This window comes from Phyllostomus discolor, chromosome 11 (genome assembly GCF_004126475.2).
Source record: "Phyllostomus discolor isolate MPI-MPIP mPhyDis1 chromosome 11, mPhyDis1.pri.v3, whole genome shotgun sequence".
Classification (NCBI taxonomy): domain Eukaryota; kingdom Metazoa; phylum Chordata; class Mammalia; order Chiroptera; family Phyllostomidae; genus Phyllostomus; species Phyllostomus discolor.
In genome coordinates, this window is record NC_040913.2 from 19,698,161 (window position 1) to 19,722,265 (window position 24,105).

At 40.6% G+C, this 24,105-nt stretch overlaps 1 protein-coding gene across 1 annotated transcript; it reads left to right on the top strand.

Moving 5' to 3' along the window:
• The first annotated feature begins 453 nt into the window (after positions 1 to 453).
• Positions 454 to 22,986, top strand: EDNRB (endothelin receptor type B). Its single transcript, XM_028526489.2, has 8 exons — positions 454 to 631; positions 1,431 to 1,966; positions 16,652 to 16,764; positions 16,900 to 17,104; positions 18,407 to 18,556; positions 18,932 to 19,065; positions 19,637 to 19,745; positions 21,270 to 22,986. The coding sequence occupies exons 2-8, from the start codon at positions 1,481 to 1,483 to the stop codon at positions 21,402 to 21,404; spliced, it is 1,332 nt and encodes a 443-aa protein (XP_028382290.1). The 5' UTR covers positions 454 to 631; positions 1,431 to 1,480; the 3' UTR covers positions 21,405 to 22,986.
• Positions 22,987 to 24,105: the final 1,119 nt, after the last annotated feature.

Here is a 24,105-nt window from a genome sequence, read left to right on the forward strand (position 1 = left end):
AGGGACGATGTGGACCTGAAATTGAAAAACAAAACAAAAACGCAGCAAAGAGCAGCGCCCCAAACCGACCAGGTCTTAGATATCACGAGGGGTATTTAATGGAGTGGGAGGTGAGTCACACTAGGCAGTAAAAGTCCGTGCTAACAGGTTTAATACAGATCCTGGTTCTAGTATGGAGCCCAAGCGCGTCACCGAGTGCGTAGAAACTTGACCTTGGTTTATGCGTGTGATTTGGAAACTCAGAACTATGGCAAATACACGGCCCCTCGGGACGCGCAGGGAACTCTGACTGCCCTCTCCGGCGGGCAGCTCCTGCTGATGCTGTCCAGGCGTTGCCCAAGGGGAAAGGTTGCAGCGCGGTCGGCAGTCGCGGGAGAACTCAGGGTGATTGATGGGGAAGGGACGAATGAATAAATGTGCTTGTCTAGGGACAGCAAAGACCCCGAGTAAACTGTGTAGGCTACACGATCTGGCATTCCCTAGCGTTTCGTCAGAGCCAGACCCGCCTGCGGCTGAAGGGAGGGGACGCGTCCTCTGCTCCCGGAGCAGGAGGAACCCAGCCGCTAACCGAGCGCGCCCGGGGAAGGAGGTCTTCGCTGGTCGCTCGGCACCTGGTGCATCCCATCAAGAGGTAAACATTCTTAGTGTTGAATTAAAATCAGTGATTGAACCTTGTCCTGGGGCTTCAACTTGGATTACTAGTTTGGGGGTTAAAAAAAAATTTAGACACACGAATTGAGGTTGGAATAAAGGAGGGAGTGTGAGTGTTCGAAACCACCTGGAGGGGACAGAAGTTTGCTAATGCCTATAGTCTTCCCAAGTCGGACGGAACGGAGAAGTCTCCGAGACTTCCCGAGCCAGCCCGCGCACCTCTGCGGGCGTCAGGGAACTGGAGCGCTGGCAGCGGTGGAGTAGCGGCCGTCGCCCACCAGGAGGAGTCTGGGCACTGACAGACAGGGTGCCCGGGCTCTCTGGGGAGCGAAACGCAGACATTCGCAGGGGCTCTTGGCCTCTAAGTGCCCCGATTCCCCAGTCGCCAGCGTCCTTAGCCAGAACGTTTACGCTTCCTCCCCGCACAGAACTCAGGATCAAATCTGAGAACCACAGAACTCAGATTTGCCTTGGACACCCATCCCTCTCTCCCGGGCACACCCCTTTTAAAATGTCCCGCCCCAATGCGGGTCCTTTACCTCTGAGAGGTGGGAGGTGCGGGTGACGCAGGGGAGAAAAAAACATTAAAAAAGCTTGCTCTGGAAGTTCAGCAGACGGACGCGGCCGGGTCACACCGGCCTGTTTACTGGCGCGCAAACTTGAGTTACTTTTGCGCGCGGGTCGTAGCGACGCTGCTGCGTTGGGACCTAGCGGTTTGCAGGGGCGTGACTAAGGTAGCTGACCAAGTGTCCTGTCTTCCTTCCGCTGCTGGGCTCCAGAGAGAAAGCTGCGGAGCGGCCACTCCACGCTCACCGGAGCAGGCAGCAGCATGCAGCCGCCTCCAAGCCTCTGCTGGAGCGCCCTGGTGGTCCTGATCCTTGCCTGCGGTGTGGCGGGGGTCCGGGGAGAAGAGATGGGATTACCGATGGCTGGGGCCACCCCTCCACTCCTTGGGACCGGAGAGATAACGACGCCCGCGTCTAAGCTCTCCTGGCTGACGAGGTCCAACACCAGCACGCCCTGGTCGTCGGTACCTCCGCAGTTGCCTAAAGCAAGGAAGCCGGCTGGAGCCCCGCCTCACACTCTCTCCCCTCCCCGGTGCGAGGGATCCATAGAGATCAAAGAGACTTTCAAGTACATCAACACCGTGGTGTCTTGCCTAGTGTTTGTGCTGGGCATCATCGGAAACTCCACACTGCTGAGAATCATTTACAAGAACAAGTGCATGCGGAACGGCCCCAATATCTTGATAGCCAGCCTGGCTCTGGGAGACCTGCTGCACATCATCATTGACATCCCCATCAATGTCTATAAGGTAAAGGACTCCTGCTACTGTCGCAGGAGGGGAGGGTGGCTGGTTAGGGAGCAGGAAATGGAAAAGGCTTTGGAGGGAGCTTTCTCAAGAAATTCAGTAATCATTGGAACCAAATTTCCTTCTGGTCTTCAGTAGCCCAGAGTAGAACAATTGCAGTCCCCAGACCAGCAGCATCAGCATTACTTGGGAACCTGTTAGAAATGACACTTTATGGCCCCACCTCAGACCTGCTCTGGGGTGGGACACTATGTATATATTATTATATTATATATTATTATTATTATTATATTAATTATTATTTTAAAAGCCCTCCATGTGATTATGATAAATTGTGAAGTGTGAGAACCACTGGTCCTGAAGAATCTTGTCATTAAGTCCAGCTCACTGGATGCACTCTCTCTGCTCAGAGTGTGGTCCAAAAGCAGGGCTGATTTCACCTGAGCTTGTTAGAACTGCTCGCAAAATCAAATCTGCCTCTTAAGATACTTAAGTGACTTAAGCAAATTAATCTTGAGAAGCATTTTCTTGGAGGGCCCTGTGAGTAGAGGAGTTGAAATCTGTTATTAGGAAACAGGTGGCCTAAAAGAAAGAGACCTCAAGGCTGGCAAGTAGGAGGTCACAGTTCCCCTGCTGCGAATGACTGTATCTTTCCTACTTTTTATTGGAGGTCCACAGTGAGCCAAGCACCGGGATAGATGTCACTTACCTTGACTCCTTCTGACAGCTCGCAAGTTAATATTACTGCAGTTTACAGATGGTTAATGGGATAATCAAGGTCTCACTATGAGTAAGAGTTGGGGGCAGGAATCAGGCTAATCTGTCAGGCTCTGAAGTGATGGCTGCACCCCACAGATTACTTCATGGACCAGACCAACAGCACCCAATGTAAAGGTCTGCAAAGAGTGATTTCAGTAGCTCCCGTTATTATGTGAGTACCACGGGCATCAGAGAAATCAGGCATGGAGAGCAAGGCCAGGACACAAACCCCCATACTACTGGACTCCAGACAGCTTTGGAAGTCCGGACACACCCCAGTGTCTCTGGGCCTCAGTGTGCTCAACTCTACAGTAGGCTGTTCATGCCCACTTACTGAGGTTTTGTGGTGGTAAAAAAAAAAAAAAAAAAAAAAAAAAACTAGCGTAAGTGAAAGAGGTAGAAAATTTGAAAGAACTGAGCAAATATATAAAACTGCTTCCCCATCATGATCAGCAGTAGAAAGTGGTACATAAAAACAGAACAAAAGTATGAAGGAATAGAAATGTGTTTTGTAGATTTGTCTAAAGCTAATATAGGACTCAGTACAGGAGGGAAAAAACATGTGATGTAGGTTGGGAAAGCTCTGTAAGGGGTGCTTTGATCTTGTGGCAGGAGAAATCATCACAAGGTATGACTTTAAGTTGCCCTTCATGAATGTGAAGATCCTAATCCAAATAGCCATGTTTTAAGGCAATTCTAGAGACTCCTGAAGTACAGAGATGGGATTCCAATTACAGTCCAGGCTGTACAAGGAAATACTTCCAGAAATAGGGGATAAATAGAAGACATTCTAAAATTCTGCATGACAACTTGTGCTTTATAAACTCAAAGTTTTCTGGAAGAAGCACAGGCTGAATTGGGCCCCTTAAATACAGCCACAGTTCCATTTGGGCCAGAAGTGACCCATTTATTTCTTAAGGAGTCCCATAAACCAAGTCTTAACCACTCCAATTTGGCAGAGGAATTTCAATTCATCAAAACTGACTTTAGAAACGTCAGAGTACCAGGTTTTGTGAGAAACTTTAAAATACATGAAATAAGATCACTCTCAAAAAGGAGATTACATCTAGTTTGCTCAACTAGCACAGAATTTTGTAAAACCTTAGTTCAGGGAGGTCCCAGTAAATCCCACCTGTCCAGCGTAGTCAGAAACCTCCCTAAATCAGCCAGCAGCGGAAGGGCTGTATGGAGTTGGGGTTGAGACCTGTCAGTGTGCTGCTTTCAGGCAAGATGTCAATCAGCTCTTCCAAGTCCAGATGATTTTCTTCCTCTCATCAAATTATTACATTCAATAAGCCAGAGAATATTCGACTTCCAAGGGAGCACACAGATTACTTTCATTTCAAATTCCTTTAGGATTTCCCTAGGGAGTTACATTCTTTTTGCCTGAAGCCATTCACCGTAGTCTGTTCATCCTGTTTTTACCTCTGAGATAAGCTAGTGAGTCACTATGACTGGCCATCTAGCCTTCCACATTGGTCATAAAGAAATCCATCAGAAAGAACTAGGTCTCATCACTATGTTTGCCATCATCGAATCCTACGTGGTAGCCTGTGGTTGACTTTTATAGTATGCATAAACAGGAGCCATTTCAGGTCTAAAATAACAATAACGGTTACCATCTATTATGCACTAGGTACTTGGTTTATTTCACTGAATTACTGCAACAAACCTTGTGTGGTCACCCCCCATTTCATAGAGAAAACACCTGTTGGAGAGGTGAAGTACCCTACCCAGTCACACCACTGCAAAGTGATGAAACGAGACTTGAACCCAGGCCATCTAGCCCTAGAACCTGTGGTCCTCTCTGTCCCCCCTGCTGTGAGTGAGCTGAGACACAGCACGTCTTTCTCCAACCTCGAGTGTTGTTATGGCTGCGTCGGAGAGCGTGGGCGGAATTGTGACACACTGCCACACACGGAGATACTTGGCAAGCGTTTTCTGTTTTAATTTGAGTCATGTGAGGACTTCTATCTCCTGAAATCCCCTTCCATTGGTCTGGAATATGTATCCTGAAATTCCCCTCAGGTGGTCTGGAGTTTGTAATATTGATAATAGCTATTTCCCAAAGGCTTTATTTTCCAAAACACCTAAGCTAGGACTTGTTAAAAAGCTATTTAATGTGCTAAATGATTGTGACATCATATCAGTAAGTTTTTAAAAATGGACTTAGAATTTCAGAGTAGTCAGGTATTATAGTTCACAGAAAGTAATTTAAGTAAATTATGAATGCCATTTAAATTTATTCTCAAGTGGAGACTTGAATCCCTAAACTAGTGATTTCTAGTTTTTTTTTGTGGGATGCTACAACTGTCTTTGAAGATCCAGTTAATTATTTATATTATATGTAATTAATATAGTATATAATTCATATGTACACTATAATTAATATATAATATAATGTACATACATATGCACATACTCAAAGGTTCTGGGGGTTCAGAGAATCTCTGATCCAATTTATTGGTACATTCAGGAGCCGGGAAATGTTAATGCGAATCTGTTCCATTTACCTGGAGCTCAGTAAATCTAAAGTTCAATGAAGTAGACAACCACACAATGTCATAAACCTTGCTAGAAGTCACAGTCCTCAATACCGCTGTAGAACGGGACAGGACATCACAAGGGTGTGCTGCTTGGAGGGGCTGACAGACCTCAGGAAACGCATCTGCTCTGCATGGACTCTCCCAAGGAGCCGGGCCTCTGGAAGCCTGCAGGCAGAGGTAGGTGGTCCTCTCACCGGGTTACCTGTGAGAGGTAGGGAGGAAATCCTGTGTGGAAGGCCAGAGAGGTACTGTGGGACATTCGGCACAAATATTCATGTAAACATGCTCAAAATAAAAGCCTCATTTATCCTTCTCAGCAGCGCACACCGGGGTTATTACATACTATATTGCACAAGACTTCCCAGAAGTCTTCCCATGAAAAATGCACTCATCCAAAGAGAATGTTATATATAATATTCTATATAGATAATAGATATATAATATTACATATAATATTATATATACATATATGTATATAAAATAGATACATAAGTAGATAGGTAAAGATCATTTGGTATAGTGCCTGGCAAATAGTGAGTAAGTAAATTGGATGGGGGCCATGTGTGTGAATAAGAATGGAAATTTGTTTAGGTTTTTCTGTCAGCTTTTACCATTATAGACATGACTACAAGTAACATCTCTGTACATACAGCTTTGCACACATGTGTGACTCCATCTGAAGAGTAAATTTCTAGAACTAGAATGACTATTCCCATAATAAAGGATATGTGCATTTGTAATTCTGATAGATATTGTCATATTGTGCTTCAAAGTTGTTATGCTCCTAGCTTGAGTGACTATTTGATATAACATCCCCATAGAGATACACACGTATTGATGTCTATCTCTAATTTATATATGCCAATATTGGCATGATCTATATCTGTACCTGATCCAAAAGCCAGGTACATACACAGTCTTCGATGTGAGGATGCATCTCTCCTTATCCGCAAGCTACCTGTGTGTGTCCTTCCCGTGTAGACTAAAATGGGTGGGTGATCTAGATGTCTGTCGCCTGTGAGGGCCTGTCTGACTCCTGAGTTAGAACCACCATCAAAGCGGTGTGGGAAGCAGAAGAGCTGGGTGCACTTGTGGATGCTGTGAAAGTTTTCATGTCATTAGCGGGTTGGTTAGCTGCTTCGTCTTGGCCTGGTATAGCAGTGATATTCACCACGCACTGGTTGCAGGTTAAAATTAAAATTTCTCTGACTTCATTTAACTTCTCAAGCAGTTATAATTTCTTAAGCAAATAATGTGTTTGTGAATTATATGTGGATTTTATTCAACAATTTCTCTCTCTTTGTGCTATATTTACATGCCTGAGTTAATAGAGTTAATTTTCAAATATTGCTCCCTTCACTTGTAATCACATTGCTTTTGAAAACAAATATGCTTGTAAGCTGATAAGGCAAATATTGCTATGGACATTAGTTTGATAACGATCTGCATGTAATCAGCTGTTCAGTGGTGATGGAGAGTTTATGGAAAATTAAGCTGGTGACCTGATGGAGTGCCTTCAGATGGCTTTGCTGGTAAGACCCTGTAGGCTAGGATGAGAGGCAAGAGGCGGCCTTCATAGCTCCGGGAGGCAAAACTGCTGATCTTTAGCGTTTAACTAGTTAAGGAAGGGCTATGTCTATCATGAAAATGCTGGCGGGTCAAAATGTGGAATTGCTTCACTGAGCCCACAAATGAGTGTGGAGTCAAGTGACCTTGGCAGGTAATCAGATATTTTCTCTTTGTGACACAATCAAAACTCTCTCGGAACAAAGTCACCTTTCCCACTATTTGATCTCGGTCTGCTTGTAGTACTTAACACATTTGTGTATAATTAACTAGTTTCATTAGGTAGAGGTAAAAGTTAATGGAAAAACCATCCAATTGAACTTTTGAAGTTATAATTTTCCGATCAGTAAACAAAAGCAATGGTATCATTGGGTAGGAGAGTCTAATTTCCCCCAGGATAATAATACCATTTGCACTGACAGTTAAGTAGATGAGATATTTTACTAATACTTTATTAATATTTTGTGATGTTTAGCAGCAGAATAGTTTTGAACCTAAAATGGAAATGAAATATCTGTTTAAAAAGATTTTATTTATTTATTTATTTATAGAGAGGGGGGGAGGGTGAAAGAGAAGGAGATAAACATGGATGTGCAAAATATTGACGGTTGCCTCTTGTACACCCCCCAGCTGGTGATGCAACCAGCACCCAGGCCTGTGCCCTGACTGGGAATCGAACCGGTGACCCTTTGCTTTGCAGGATGACACCCAACCAACTGAGCCACACTGGACAAGGTGGAACATAAGATACCTTTGGGATTCACTTATTTAAAGCAAAAAAAAATTAATCAGAATAAATTAAGCACATTTAAAGTGTTATCTTTTGAAAAGTACTAATAAAGAGGAAGACTGTTACTTTGAATGACCTCAACTCTAGTAACTCAAAGAAAACAGCCCTGCTGACCTCACATACTGCCTGCAACAGGCAACAGCAGTCAAGTACGTGCTGACAAAAGGTATTATACGTAAGCCGTGGGATTTCTCTAACTTAAATTTTTATAACTGTTCAGATGAAAAAAGAAGGTGGGAAGTAAGTGTATTCCCCTTTCTGCACCAGGATAGTGGTCATAAGTGAATAACAGGACAATAACAGAATTCAAATAACCCAGAAACTCGAGACTTCATTTCTCCAACTCACAGCTTCACACATGGATTCCCATGACAAAACGGTGGGCAGAGACTTGGCCTCAGGCACTGCGAGTCTCCTTAGGTTAACTCCATCGTCCGCCTCGTGTTTGTCTTTGATCTACAGCTTGGCCACTTCATAAATCTAAGCCTTTTAAAACATTAAAGAAATGTTTCTTTCAATATGGTAAGCCTTACATATCAAAGGCTTCACATTTTCCCTTTGTTCACTTTAAATGAGTCGTTCAGGACTGGAACTATTCCCCTAGCTGGGCGAGAGGATGAAATAGCCAAGGCCCTGTTGTTCCGGGGCCAAGACCCTGTGCTCTTCACCCCACGAAGAACACCATATAAGGTTATCTCTGTGTGGCTGATATGCTATAGTCGGCTGTTTTTGAAGAGATGTGCCAAATGCTAATAAGTGATTAAGTGCTTTAAAGGGTGTTGACAGATAAAGCCTGAGCTGAAATAAGATTCAAGATGTAATTTATGATGTGAAACATTTTCCTTCTGTACTTGACCAAGTTAAAAAGAGGTTGGTTGTGTTTGGAAGATAACTGAGTGTGGTGTGTGGGTGTACCTTTGCCAACAACTTCTCTAATTTTAGACTTCTTGTCTTTTCAGTGCTTTTATTTTAGAGATGTATTCTTCCTCTTTCCCTATAGATCCTTTGGTGAAAAAGTAAAGACACAAGAAAATGGACAAAAAATGGTGGTAGATGAGAGGGAGAAAGAGGATCGTTCTTGAGTCAGAAATGTATTAGCCAAGTTGACTGAAGGATTCATTACTCAAGCAATTCTCTGTCCCTGAGACCCACGGCCATACTCATGCCTCCTACCCGTGACTCTTCTCTGGTCCCCTCCTCCTTAGCTCCATCGCAGTTCCTGGAAAGGAGGGAAACTTGCTCTGGAGGTTTCCATTGCACCCTGTCTTCTTTCTCTTTGCTCAGTGTTTTCTAATTGTTTTAAAGGGCTTTTGGACTCCTTAGCAAACTTTTCCCTTCGTAGCTTACCCGTGTCCCATGAGGTATGCTCTGAAAAGAACACAGTTTAAGTAAGACATAAAATTATTTAGTGAGGTTTGTCGAATTCATTCAGTTTCAGTCTCCTTGGGAGCCATGAGGACATGAAATCATAATTCTTCAGTTTCTTCAAGTATCACAGTGGTCTTCTCAGAAAAGCCAGCTCAGATAAGTGGCTCTAATACTAAGCTAGGTTTGTAAATAGCATTTCTTGATGCTCTTAGGTGAAACTTTTTGAAATATGTAATGTTAATATGTCAGTGAACGTTTTTAAGCACAAATTGTGGTTATATATTTTTTAATTCAGATAATTTATTAATTTACCTGTTACAGACTTGGGAATAAATTTCAATGTAACACTGGCAGAAAAATACATGTCAAGTGAACTTAAATTTTTCCTATGATTTTTTTTATTTATCTTTTTCCTATCTCTTTTCTTCTTTTAGAGATTTTCTTTCAAGAACCATAGTTCAGATTCGTGGAGTCATTGCTCTATGTCAACCAACAAGTCATAAGAATCTTTCAAGAGTAGCAGAAGGCCCTCTGTTTTGTGGGTGCACATGCAAGGGGTTCTCAGGGAGAGAGCCTCTCTCTCTCTCTCTCTCTCTCTGTCTTGCACAATGCCAGAGGGCAGTGTTCACATTCTGGTCCATTTAAGTGGTCCTCTTGGGAGATACCCTGACAATATATCTGACCCACAATTTCTGAGCCACATGACCTAATCTTTAAGTGATTAAGTGCATTTTAATGGATGCAAGATGGAACTTGGAGTTGATATTTGTCCCTTAGGGCACTGGTAAAATGTATGTCAAGAAAATATTTCCTATGCCCTTGACCAACAGCTTCCCTTAAATTCTCTCTGTATGTCTGACTACAAAAAGGAAGGGAGCTCTGACGAGAAAATCCTTGAATGAGCCCGCCCTGTGTTATGAAAATGCTAGTTCCAGTGCAGAGAAACTCTTATCTCCTCCAGGAAACAGATTTATAAACAGAAGAATTGACCCTTTTCTAAAGTTGTGAAATACAACTACTTCATTCGTTCCCTCTTTTGATTTTTTCTGTAATAACATAATACCCGTCATTTGAAAGGACCTGGTCACAGTTCATCATGAGTTGGAACAGACAGCAACCTGGCAAAGGAATCCTGGCTTGTCTTCATTAGTGCTGTTCTCATCCACCAAACTTACAACTAAGGCTCCTCGCAGACCCCCAGTAGATAGTGAGAAAAGTAGGTTCTGCTTTATATCAGTCGTTTCCTTGACAGGTTTGAGTAGGAGAGTGAGGGTGGAAGAGAAATTTTTGCTCTTGACCTTGTCCAGCTGCTTCTAAGGCAGAACTCCAACACCAGAACAGCCAGGCTTCACACCACAAGCCTCTGGTGCTCCGCAGCACCCAGACCTGCTCACCTTGAAGGGGGAGGGTGTGGGCTAGATGAGATGAAACAATAAATCCAAACTTTTCTCAATTCTCTAAGGAACTCGTTTCACGTAAGAGAACTGAAAAGCTCATGACAAGTGTTTTATAAGATTTCTATTTTCAGATCAAATTCATTTACTCATCAGATCATTCATTCACTCGTAGTATTCAACAAGCACTTAGAGGAGTGGCCACTGCGTGCCAGGCACCATGCTAGACATTAACATTGTAGTAGAATATTCTGAAGCAGATAAGCAGTTAGAAGTCAGTGTTTACTCTTAATTTAAAAGAAAAAGTAAAAGAAAATGGTATGTATGGTTAATGAGGCGAACGGACATTTGTTAGCATAAGATGGTTAACTTTGGAATTTTCAGACTTTAAGGGGCTTGATTCTTTGGGGCATTAAGAGGTGTGTGCATTACAGGGTTTTCTCCATTTAATTCCTCAAGAATGTAATTTTTAATTAAAAAGAGAAATGAAAAATGCAAATCCCCCCACCTGGAGAGATTTCACAGGACTCACTTAACAATAATTACCCTGAAAGAAAAGACATTTATTTCCTGTGCATGCTATTTATCCTTTTAGAAATCAAAAAAAAATCTTTATAATCTAAAACTTACTTTATAATGTAATACAAAAATAGTTTATTTGATTCTATTGTCTTTTTTTCTTTCTTAAACAGCTGTTCCAACATAAAATTATGAAATCATGGCCATCCTTGAATAGAAACTTTATCATCATTATGGTCGTGTCTCTTTTCAATCTAGTGATTATTTATTTGTGTTTTTTCATACAACAGAGATGTGCTAGGGAAGCAGTAGAAGCCTAGGAAAAGGGTCGGCACAAGCATAGGCTATGATCGGTCAAATGGACACCACGCTGCTTACTGGACACAAAGTAACAGAAGCTTTCCCTTGGATGAGCCATTACGATGTGAAAAACAGCATTAATTACGGGAGTATTCCCTAACCGATTCACATTTGCTAAATGATAAGTAATAGATATTTAAACTTAATTTTAAACAAGACCTAAAAAAGTAATTCATGTGGCAGGGATCTAGAAACAATATCAAACCCTAATATTCTTTTTTGGATTAGAGAAATTTGTTGCATTACATGCTTGATTTGTCTTCAGAATTCGGACCTTGCCCTTAACATATCTAATTTGATGGGGTAAAGTCCAAAGGAAAAAATGAAACATAAAGAATGAAAATGTCATCACTGGGTTCAAAATTATACTGTTCTCTCTTGCATTAAAGGAAATCAAAGTCTTCCACAAAGAGGAGAGCTATACTGTTTGACTTTAAATTGTAACTATTTTGTCACTAAATAGTGAAATGATTAATTTCCAGGAATTACAAAAACCCATAAGAACATTCTTAAATGAAATTTTAAAAAGGGCATTTTTGTTGAGAGTGATTTTTTTTAACTTCACAGTTTTTCCCTCACCCAAGGCTTTGTTTACCATTAAACAAGAGTTTGCTGTCTCTGTGTTTTAAATAAGCCCCAAGCACTAACTACATTGCTCAGACTTTCTTGCTGGAGGCCAGTAAGAGAGAGATGAGCGTCAGTGGTAGGTGTGGTTTCTGCCCTGGCCATCAGACTTTTCCCGGTGTCTCCACAAAGCCTTCTGATCGGAGGGGCAGAGATCCTCAAGGTCATCCCTGTCACTACAAAATAATAAAGGTGTCAGTGGTCACTCAGTCCCCTGGCTTCTGTGGCCCCTAAGGACCAGCAGTGTTCAGGTCTCACCTAAAACCTGAAGTCCTGAAAGCTTGAAAAGTGTGCTGCTTCCTATCCTGCAGTTCCCTTTGTAAGGGTAGATTAGAAAATTGTAATCTCTCCGTTGTGATTAGCTTTCTGGCTATCTCTGTGCAGAACGAGAAGAAAATTGTTATAACTTTTAGTTTGTGTTTCCCCATCCTCTGTGATAACTTGGGTCAGAGGTTGAGCCGCAGGCCTCCCACTGGTATGAAGAGCAATAATCCAGTTCCTAGGCTGAGCCAAAAACAATAGAAAGCACAGAACAGGGCCTGGACTCAGTGCAGAGCTCATTTTCATTGGCCAGACTTCTTTCCTGTCAGAGGTCTGTGCGCTCATTCGTCTTGATCCACCTGACGGCTGTACTTCTGTCATACTAATATTTGCATATCTGGAAATAGTTTGAGACTATCAGAATAAAATACTTGAAAGTATCCAAATGTTTGGACATTAAGTAGATAAAATAACTAGGTTGTTAGAAGAAAATTTTGACACATTGCCCCAGTCATAAGAATACTCACATTGATTTTAATTCTACATTTTCTTTTCTTTTTTGCAAGATCAGCTTCTTGAAAATAGTTCAGACTCCAGAATCAGAACATGTGGGTTCAAATGTGGATCTATTAAGTGAGAGGCCAAGGACAAATGTATTAGTTGTCAAGTGATGAATAGCAAATTATCCCCAAATTGAGTGGCTCGAACAATAAACATTTATCATCTCACACCAAGTCTGTGTTCAGGAGTTCAGGAGCCACTGGCTCAGGGGCTCTTGTGGAGTCAAGATATTAACAGGGGTCGAAGTTATCTGAAGGTTTACCTAGGGCTGGAGGGTCTTTTTCACTCCCACGCCAGGCAAATTAGTGTGCGCTCTTTTCAGGGGGTCTCAGGTCCTCGCCATGTTGGCCTCTCTGTGGAATGCACGAGTGTCCTCCTGGCCTGGCAGCTGGCCTCCCCCAGACTGAGTGACCCACGAGAGAGCAAGGAGGAAACCGTAATGCCTCTGATGAACTAGTCTCAAATGTCATGCATCATCCCTTTCTCACATTTTAAGCAAATCATTAATAAGTTCAACCCACATTCAAGGGGAGGGAAATGAGACTTTGCATTTTGAAGGGAAGAGTTTTACTTCCTTTATTTCCTTTTCCTTTTCCCCCCAATATATATAAGGATAATCAGTATGATCAGACAGAATATTGTGTGGATAATTTATACCCAGCTGGGTCTGGCAGAGTCCTTGTAATAGGCTGAAACCTTTTTTTATTTGTAATGCTTGTAAGGGCTATTGACTGTTACTTGAAAGCATCTTGAATTTGTAGTGCTAGGGGAACTCAAGAGTTAAAGATTTTAGCTGTAGTTATAGGTGATAGGTTTAAGTGATTAATGCATGTGGAAAGCTGTTATTCCAGGAACTGGAATGCATGAATTACATGCCTCCAGGAGGCCTGCAAGCATGGAGGCGGAGGTGGTATATGAGCCACTGTGCTCCAGGGAGGGAGTGTCTGTCTGTCCCTAAGGCAGATAAAGAATTTTTGATCAGCAGATAACGAAGCGCTAGGAAAAGCTCCAGAGGACTGAAGCTCTTATCTGATTAACCTTTTATCCAAACCCCTTACCTACCCTTTTCTTCTCCTTATAAAGGTCAGCTCGAGATGAGCTGTTAAGATGGATTTTAGGGTATATAACCTGCTGTCGAATCTGGCATCTGAGTAAAGTACCCACAAAGATTCAATCCTTGTCTCTCCTTCTTGGTTCTGGTAGTGACAGGCTACACAAATGCCACTGTTTCCCGTTTCAGTAGCTGGTTCAGACCTGTGGTACTCTGAGTCTTTCCTATTTTAGTAAATGGCTCCACTTTTCACATGATAAACTTCTTTGAGTTTGCTGACTCCTCGAACCTGACATCCAGCCCATCAACAAGTCCTACTGGCTCTACCTTCAAAACGTCTCCGGTCTTTAACCCATTCTCCTCAGCCCTGGGGCACCACAGGGTCCAGCTCAACCTGGAGCCCTCATCCAAGCTCCCTTTCTTGACCCCTCATAAATGTTACATTGAGCAACTAGAGTGATTTTTTAAAAAAACATAAATAAGACTATTCTATCTCCCTTTTAAAAAAACTTTCAGTGAATTCCAGAAAGAAAGAAACAGAGAGAGAGAGAGAGAGAAGGAAGGAAGGAAGGAAGGAAGGAAGGAAGGAAGGAAGGAAGGAAGGAAGGAAGGAAGGAAGGAAACACTTCCCTCCACAGCGTCATCTCCTAGGCATTTAATCTGGATCCCTCCACTACAGCCTTGGTAGACTTCTTCCTGCCCTTTCAGCTCACCCAGCTTATTTTGACCCCAGGTCCTTTTCACTAGCTCTTTCCTCTGCCCAGACTGTTCTTTGTGTGGCTTACTTTCTTATATTAGTCAGGTTCTACTCAAATGTTGCCTCTGCAGAGAGACCTTGCTCAGAGGCCTATCAGAAAGCACTCAAAATTCCACCAAACTCCCTTAATAGGATGACACTCCCTGTGTGACAACCTATTAAATAGTTATGTGGTTTTTGTTTGCCTCCCTCACTTAACTCTAAGCCCCATGAGAGCAGGGCGTTTAAGTTGTTCACTGATATGATGTGCACCCCGGACTCAGAACAGTGTTTGGCACATAATGGATACTCAGTAAATGTTTATTGAGTGAATGAACAAATAAGCAGTTATATGTCAATTGATTAATCCAGAAATCACAAGATAGAGGCTCTAGTCTGACCGACAGATATATTTTGTTAATATAATGTTATCCGATAATTTTTTAAAATATGATTTATTTGACAACTTCTATAAATTGTGGCAGTTCGTATAAAAATTTCCACTTTTGCTTAAAAATCAAGAGATTTTTGTATCTGGAGTCCTTTGGCAAAAATCATGTCCTGTTTACTAGCAGCTGCTCCCTTTAGACAGCATTAGTCCCAGACCCCACCATTCCCTAGTATCTTCCTAATACCGATGACTTTCTTATATCCGGCTCCCTTCATTCCTCTGTATTACCTGGCTGGCCCTTTCGGCCTTCAGGACCCTGGAATAAGCATATTTATGGAAAGTTTGCCAATATTTATTTTACATATCAGTGTAATTTTTCATGTATGCCTTATAAAGGAAACTGGTCCCATGTTGGATTTCCAACTTCTATTTATACTGAGAAATACATCTCAGCCTTTGCGGCCATTCTGGTTACAGAACAATCACCCAGCTTGACAAAAGCTCCACAAAGAATTTTCACTAATGAAAGAAAGGAAAGACTCAATTGTGTTTCAAAATAGTTTTCACTTTTGGAAGGTTATTTTTTAAAACATTAAAAATAAACATAGATTTCAAATATTTTTCTTTATTTTCAAAACCCCATGAATATTCGATCCAGATGTTTACCTAAAGTGATTCATTTACCAATGTGGGGCACACCCAGTTGTCCTAAGAAAGAAAATAACTGAGCTGAACAATAAATGGTTACATAATGTAAAGTCAAATGAAGAGAAATATGTTATATATATTACAAACACACACACACATATATGTATTATAGCAAGAACTATGTCTGTTTGCTCATTGTATAACCAGTGTCCATACATGTTAGGGGCTGCAATACATATTAAGCTTCTGTCATGAGTCAGGAAGTGTATCAGGCAGATGCAGAACCCATATTCTGGCATATATTCCAGAAGTGCCAGGCACAAAACCTAAACAGAACAAACCAGTACATGTTATAATATAAGCAATGGGAGTGGGTAAGCACTATAGACAAAAAGGAAGGTAGAGCAAGGTAAGGGAGATGGGAAGGTCTGAGTGGTCACTGTTCTTAGTGTGCTCAGGGTAGACCCTGTTGAAAAGATGAGATCTGAGCAAGATGGGAAGGAGGCAAGGGAATTCGCCTACTGGCTCTGTGGGCAAAGAGCCTTTCAGGAGAAGGAAAGATCTAGAGTAAAGTCTGAAGGCAGGAGTGTGCCTAGTATGTTCAAGAATCAACATGCATCTCAGCTGAGCTACTGTGCAGTCACGTAAGTTGACTAAGGTAAAGAATAAGTTCTCCACGGGGGTATCCTTCATAGCTAAGGAACATGTATCACCTATTTTTAATTAAGTTATATTTTGATTTGGCCAGAACCTGAGCACTGGAGACTCCATAACAGAGTAAGAGACATTCTCAGCACTTCAGGTTCAGTTTTGTAAGGGGAGCTTCAGTGACTGGCCCCAGTTGGCCCCGTGGTGGAGATCCTACCCTAAGCTACTATAGATGCGTAACAAACTCATGAACTGGCTGCATTTTCATTATTCCCAATATAATCTCCTGTTTCATATGTCAAGCATTGGTGCTTTTCAAAGGAGCAATCCAGGAGGAGAAGAATAAGAACTGAAATGTGTTATCTTACTCTGCATGTTAATAGCTCTCCACTAAGTCATGCAGTTCAGAGGGTGCCTTGTGAAAGTCTCCCTGACAGAACTTCACCTTCATGTCGCCTCCGTGCAGCTCCTCGCCCAGGACTGGCCCTTCGGACTTGAGATGTGTAAGCTGGTGCCTTTCATACAGAAGGCCTCCGTGGGAATCACTGTGCTGAGTCTGTGTGCTCTAAGTATTGACAGGTGAGAGTGTGTGTTTACGTCAGATATGTCCTGAACACTTTACTAGTGATTGCCATATTATTTAGATAATAACCTACGTGATTCAACAAAACCAGGCTCTGCCAGCTTGACAAAGAATTCTCTTTCCCTCTGCAGATATCGAGCTGTGGCCTCGTGGAGTCGTATTAAAGGAATTGGGGTTCCAAAATGGACAGCAGTAGAAATCGTTCTAATTTGGGTGGTCTCTGTGGTCCTAGCCATCCCTGAGGCTGTGGCTTTTGATATGATCACCATGGACTACCATGGAAATAATCTGAGAATCTGCATGCTTCATCCCCTTCAGAAAACTGCCTTCATGCAGGTACACTTTACTTTTCCCCCCTTTATCTTCTTCCCTTATACATATTTAGCTATTTCTCTTCCGATTTCCCCTTCTTGGAGCCTATTGACTTATGACTGTCTTTGGCATAAATTAAGAGTGTAGGTCCCAGGACTGTGGGGTCAACAGTGACTAATGACCTAAGCTGCAATAAGCTGGGCCCCTGCTTCTCCAGGAATGCCCTGGCACTCAGGGATGCAGATAAACCAGGTTCACGTGAGAGAACGGATCTGAATTTATAGCCTTTCTACTCAAATCCCCACAAGGACTGATAGCTACTTCATTCTCTACATAAGACAACACAGCAGAGGGAGTAGCTACTTCAGTGATTTATCAACTAGAAGTCACCCAGGTGCGAGTGGATTCTGAATGGGAAGGTCATCCTCTCTCTAGAGGGAAAGATGCCATCCCAACCCACCTTTCACCTCCACTATTTATTCAAGGATGCTTAATTCGCCAATAGGAAAAGAAGGGCAATGCTGGTCATCAGAAGATAGACCCCAAGTGCAAAAAGCTCTTTCTAACACAATAGGTGAAGAGGGGTTAATGCAAAGGGGCTCATCTTAGGGTCGCCAATGATTATTTTCCATTCCACACATGAGAAGACTATAGAAAACTTTATGAAGGATATGTATGATCGTGATCAAAAGAACAAAGAGGGACATTAATGTGAAATTGAGAATGAAATAGCTTTTTCTCGTTTCTTATCAGCTCCCACTCAGATATATCTGGAGCAACAATGTAAAAACAAACACAAAAGAGGTACAAGAGAAAAGGCATGTCTTAAGCAAATTTGATTATTTAATTGATAGGTTAGATTTATACAGTACTGAACTAACATACTGAGATTAACATAGACCTTTTTGGTATCTGTTTTTTCCATGAAATAAATGTGTTAAAAAGTGAAAATTTCCCTTAAACACTATGATGTCTTTACATGGTGTATTTCATAAAAAGAATAGCTTAAAGACAACCAGTTTATGTGAAGATAAAAAGATCTGAATTACCAAATATTTTAAATTTTGTCTAACTGATTAAATTCTAAGGCATATTTATAGCACATTGCTTTTGAAAATTGAAATACCTTTTAGGAAAAGTTTATATTATTTAATATAAGTATTTAATTATTTGTTCAGTAGATATGATCTGAAAGGTTCTATATAGTATTTATAAAATGGATCTGCTTTAGAATATAATTATTCCATGATGAATTGTTATGAACATTTGTGATATAAGAGTTTCTGACAGAGGACTATTAATCACAAAATGCTCTCCTCCCCATAGTTTTATAAGAAAGCTAAAGATTGGTGGCTCTTCAGCTTCTATTTCTGCTTGCCCTTGGCCATCACTGCATTTTTTTACACCCTGATGACCTGTGAAATGTTGAGAAAGAAGAGCGGCATGCAAATTGCTTTAAACGACCACTTAAAGCAGGTAAGAAAATAGAAGTATTTGCTAACTGGAGATTACAGTTATGATTATGAATAACAAAGGCATTACGATGATAAATTAAAGTTGTTATAAACCAGAACATATCTCCTTTTTCTTGCTCTGGTATTTTTTGCATTATGTATCTAGACATATTGTATACAATCTGAGGAATCTAGAAGGAGCCATTACTTTTTAAAGGTGAGTCTCTAGTCATTTTAGTTTTCATTCACATTAACTATTCAATGTAAAGCTCAGTGTCCTGAATTTTTACAAATACCACTGACTTTCTATAAACGATGTTGGCTATTCTGTGTGGGAAAGGAGGACACTGGTTATGATGAGCCATCATTTTTGGGTCTGACTATGGTTTGATTTCAGAGACGGGAAGTGGCCAAAACAGTCTTCTGCCTGGTCCTCGTCTTCGCCCTCTGCTGGCTTCCCCTGCACCTCAGCAGGATTTTGAAGCTCACTCTGTATGATCAGACTGATCCAAAAAGATGTGAACTCTTGAGGTAAGAAAAGTAAAATAGAGATTGTTTTGTAAGTAAATGCCATGCAGCAGTTTTCCATGGATTCCTTTTATAGGCAGAAGCAGGGAGTACCATTTTTCTGACCCTTAAGCAATTAAGGATCATAAGCACTTAAGATCCCCGTTTTTTACCTCCACTCCTATTTCAAAGGAAGGAGTAGAGGGCACTTAGGAGAACCCTGGGAATAGTGAGCCAGAGTTGTCCAGATAAATGAGTCACATGCTTGAAAATATCAGGTCTGATTCTTCTTTGCACATGGTAAATCTTTTCTCTTTTTTCAGCCAGACACAGCACTTCTAAATAAAATTTTGTTTTAAAGAAGAGAATTGAGCATGGTGTAGGAGAGAGTGTGTGGCATGAGAGGGAGAAAGAAAAGAGAGAGGGAGAGAGAGAGAGAAAGAGAGAGAGAGCGCATTACCAGCAAAGATCATTAATAAAGTCAAAACCATTGTGTATAGGTAATTTTTTTTCTTCATGAAAACACAAAGGTCTGTAAAGAATACATGCTCAGAGCAGCATATTTTTCAGACATGTTTTGGTTTATATTTTTCAGCTTTTTGTTGGTACTGGACTACATTGGCATCAACATGGCCTCCCTGAATTCCTGCATTAACCCAATAGCTCTATATTTGGTGAGCAAAAGATTCAAAAATTGCTTTAAGGTAAGAGAGTATTTCAAAATAAAAAGGTCTTTTTAATCTGGCATCCAATATATCCCTTCTGAACTATTATTATTTCTGTCTGTCCAAACTATTAATATTTCTATCTGTCCAAAGAGTTCTAGTAAATTTACAATTTTCCCTTACACTATACTGTGGATGACTTTTCTTAAGTACGACTTTTGTTCACAAATCACTGTAATTGATTTCTGTCTATAAATCTTAGTCAACCAATCTTCTCTACTTCAACCTTTCAGTTATAAAATTAATAGTTTTTACAACTTTTAGAATCACTTATACAATTAATAAAATTTACAAGCACTGATGTCTAACAGACATCAGATGATGAATAACAGCTAAACATAAATTCAATACACCGACCCTGTTTAGGGTAGATTTGGGACCATGCAGCACAATTTGGATTATAACCACATTGATCTCTTCTTCACATGGACATGAGAATGGCAAGTCAAACAAGGAAATTTCATTCAGGTCTCATCTCCTCTTTTCCTGTTTCTCCGCAGAGATGTGCTTTTCAATGTGGAATGCATCTAGTTATTCCTCATTCAGCTGCTTGCCCTGTAACATTCTTACATCCATCCACTCGCTCCTCCAGTGATCCAGTGTACAAAAATACATTTCCTCCCCTTCTCTGGGAATGATCCATTTGTCCCTGGCAGTTCATTATCAGAAAGCCAAGGACTTAGCCTCCCTGTAAACTGTAATGCAGTCTATAAACTTCTTTGCCCACTCACACACTCATAGATTTTAGAGCTAGAAGAGAACGTTCACCTAGATCAACACCCTCATCTTACAGAACAGAAAACGGTGGGCCTCCCCTTTCCTTATACATATAGGTTCTCAGAGAACAAACAGAATGAAAGAGGTTTGAATTTTTAAAAATCCAAGCAAAAAACTGGATAGATAACACGGAGACACTTATATGCTTTATAACCTTATTATGTAACAGTATTGAGTGAAATTAGCATGTGGCTGAAAAAACTGGCAATGTGATATTAAATTCATTGATAGGGAAAGATGTCTATAACACTGTCAAGTGAGAGAAAGCAGGCTAGGAAGTAGTATGTGTAGTACGGTTTTATTAAAATTAATTACACACACTTCCACACACATGCTCATGTGTAGTCACATGTATATGTGTGTGGTGACAGTTCTACTGGCACAGGAAAATGTCTTGATTTACATATTTATCAAAAGTTAAGAGCATTTCTCAAGGAGTCAAGGTTAAATATCAAGAATTAAGAGTGGCTTTCTCTTTTAATTTTAACTAAAAGTTGAGGAATTTTAATTATATATATTTTTTCTTCTGTGTTCTTTGAGTTAACAAATCATCATCATATGCACTTATGTGATTATATGGTTTTAAGGGGGAAAATAAGAGAGCATAGACAGAAAGAGGCCCAAGAATTCCCAATCGTGCAAAGAAAGTCGGAACCCTAGTGAGCAGGAGGAGTCGTGACGACAGAGCTGATGTAAATATGTAACGAGCGACTTTGTTTTCTACAGTCCTGCCTATGCTGCTGGTGCCAGTCGTTTGAAGAGAAACAGTCTTTGGAGGAAAAGCAGTCGTGCTTGAAGTTCAAAGCTAATGAGCATGGATATGACAACTTCCGTTCCAGTAATAAATACAGCTCATCTTGAAAGAAGGAATATTCCCTTCATTTCATTTTCTTCCTTGTGGACAGAAGTCATTAAAGCAATGAGGCATTTGCCAAAAGAAAACAAACCATGTAGTTGCACAAAACAGTGTAAAACTTTAAGAGTGATTATTTAGTTACGCATGACATCTTGTAAGCTGTGTGCAGACCGAGAAGAAAAGCAGTGACAATTAAGAAAGCTTCCTCGTGAAAGCACTTAATTTTTGACAGTCAGCACTTCAGTGTTGCTCTGTGTAACTTCCAGTATGTTCATATGTTACTTACATTTAAATTGGGCTCACTCAGAATTTCTATTCAAGAGGTTTATTTTTAAATTAATGTGAATCTCACATCAAGGAAAAATGGGTCACTGTAAAACAGAATTTTTAAATGAAGTTTAAATCACTGGGTTTAAATTTTGTTTTAATCCTATTCAAAACTCATATGAATAGTGTCACACCATTGGATAAAAAATGTACAGGCAGTTTAGCTGGTGTATTTTTTTTTTTACATTAGAGACATTTAAATGATTAGAAGGGAGTATCAGAGAGAAGGATCAAACTTTTTTGAAATCCGTTTCATTTTCTACATTCAGAAAATATCAAATGCTTTGTGGCAGAAGGAGACAGGAAGCTCGGGATGCTGTGCCAAAAGACTACTTTGAAATCTCCCATTTAAGTACTCTGCAAAGAAAATACTACCTATAATTTTTTTAGGAGCATTAAAACATTCTTCCTTTAGTACCACTATTGCAGTTTAAACACTACTTGTTCGGTTTTCTCATCTGTAAATCACCACCACAGCACAGCACGTAGGTGATTAACCTGAGGGCGGGTCCCAGGGCTCCTACCTTTGCAGAGGGGGATGCTGGTAGCCCCACCACCGACAGAATGTGAGTTGCCTGGAGCAAAGTTCACATGGCAAAGGAAAAGGCAGCGTCCTCTCCCTCCCATGCTGTAGTTAAAATGCTCCTTGGCCTAAGTATAATAGGATAGTTAAAATACTATTTTTAAGATCACACTAATTAGGCAATTTAACAACTACCTGTAAAGCTTATTACTAATTTTTATATTATTTTTGTAAGTAACTAATAGAAACAAGTTCTTGACATGGTGCTTTTCTGTCACTTACAGGCAAAACAGTTTTTTGAGATGGGAAGAACCTCTCACTCTGCCCACTCTTGCCCAATTCTTTCATCCCCCTAGCAAACTGCCTTCAGTTAACTTGGGAGGAGATGTGTGTGAAAGTGCAAGAGAAAACGGAAGAGGGAGGAAATGAGGTGGGGGGGGGGAGGAAACCCACAGGGACAGACTCCCATTCTTAGCCTGACACTCGTCATTGCCCCGTACATCAATGCAAAAGGTCCTGGTGCTGTTCCAGCAAACACAGCGCCGTGTTCTCAGAGTGACTTCAGGGACAAATGGGGCCCAAGAGCTTTCACTCACTCTTAAAATATAACAGAGTTTCTCCTTCTTTTTCTTTTGCTAACCCAGGGCCACATGCTGGAAATAAGCTAGTGATGTTGTTTTCTGCCAGCATGTAATAGCTGATACAGTAAACCAAAATCCAACAGTGCGGCCACCATGGAAGGACAAGAATTAATTCGCCTGTCACGTGGATCCCATTCCCCAGTCCCCTCACAGCTTGTTTATTAATTTCTTCCCCATCACTGTTTCAGTTGCCCGCCGGCACAAGAGATATTTCAAACTTTGGTTTTAAGCAAAAATCCAAAAATATATATTAAACTAATATTTTTATAGTTTGTTAATATATTTTTATTTCTATTTAAGTTTAAGCTCATTTTTTTACCCTGTACTGGGTTTTGGTTTTCCCCCTCATTTACATCCTTAATACTTTATCTTCCTCCACGTCAGAGTTGGGGTCTGTAATCACCTTGCCAAATTCTGAAACAGTGCATAGTGTATACACATGCACTAGTTACCGTGAAATTGTGTTCAGAAGCTTTTCTGAAAATGGTTGGTTCAAACTTTTAACAGACTGATAAAGGTTGATAAGAAACAAACGTAATTTCTTGGCATAACTGAGATCAAGATAGGAAAAGGTACCACTGTTTAATGTGAAAACACATTTCCTAGAATTAAGAACTATACAATATAGCAACAGACAAAAATAGTGTTAACACGGATGTTAAAAGGTAAAATACTTATAAGCAATTTTAGCCTATTTTCTCCTTTATATATTGCTAATAGGGGTGTATGTTCAAACGCCTTTCAGTATTGACAGCTTACATATGGCCAAAGGAATATAGTTTATAGCAAAACATATGTATGCTGTAGCTAACTTTATAAAATTGTAATGATCATGTAAAATAATTATATCTTGTGTTGTTCTGTGGTCACTTAAAGTGGCAACTTCTATAGTCATGGATTCCTTATTATGCAAACAAAGTCAATAAAAATTTAAATTGTTTTAAAAAAAGACCAGCTTCTTTTTTGTTGTGCAGGCAATAATTTATTAAATGCTAATTGAAAAAGTGTTTAAAGGAAGTACAAATGTTACAAGTAGACAAAATATTTATGTTAAATATACTATTATCAAGAAAATATGAAAGTTTTTAAATTAAAATGCCAAATTTCTGGTCTCTATGCCGTGTTGTTGTTATATTTTATTTGTTGCAAAGAACCAGGTATACATACAGACATTCCGTTTTCCAAGGTTGATTACCTGGCTGATAGTTTTCAATG

Coding starts and splice junctions, on each gene's coding strand:
- EDNRB (XM_028526489.2), top strand. CDS start 1,481: ATGCAGCCGCCTCCAAGCCTCTGCTGGAGCGCCCTGGTGGTCCTGATC. Junction 16,765..16,899: donor TGTGCTCTAAGTATTGACAG/GTGAGAGTGTGT, acceptor TTCCCTCTGCAG/ATATCGAGCTGTGGCCTCGT. Junction 19,746..21,269: donor GATTCAAAAATTGCTTTAAG/GTAAGAGAGTAT, acceptor TGTTTTCTACAG/TCCTGCCTATGCTGCTGGTG.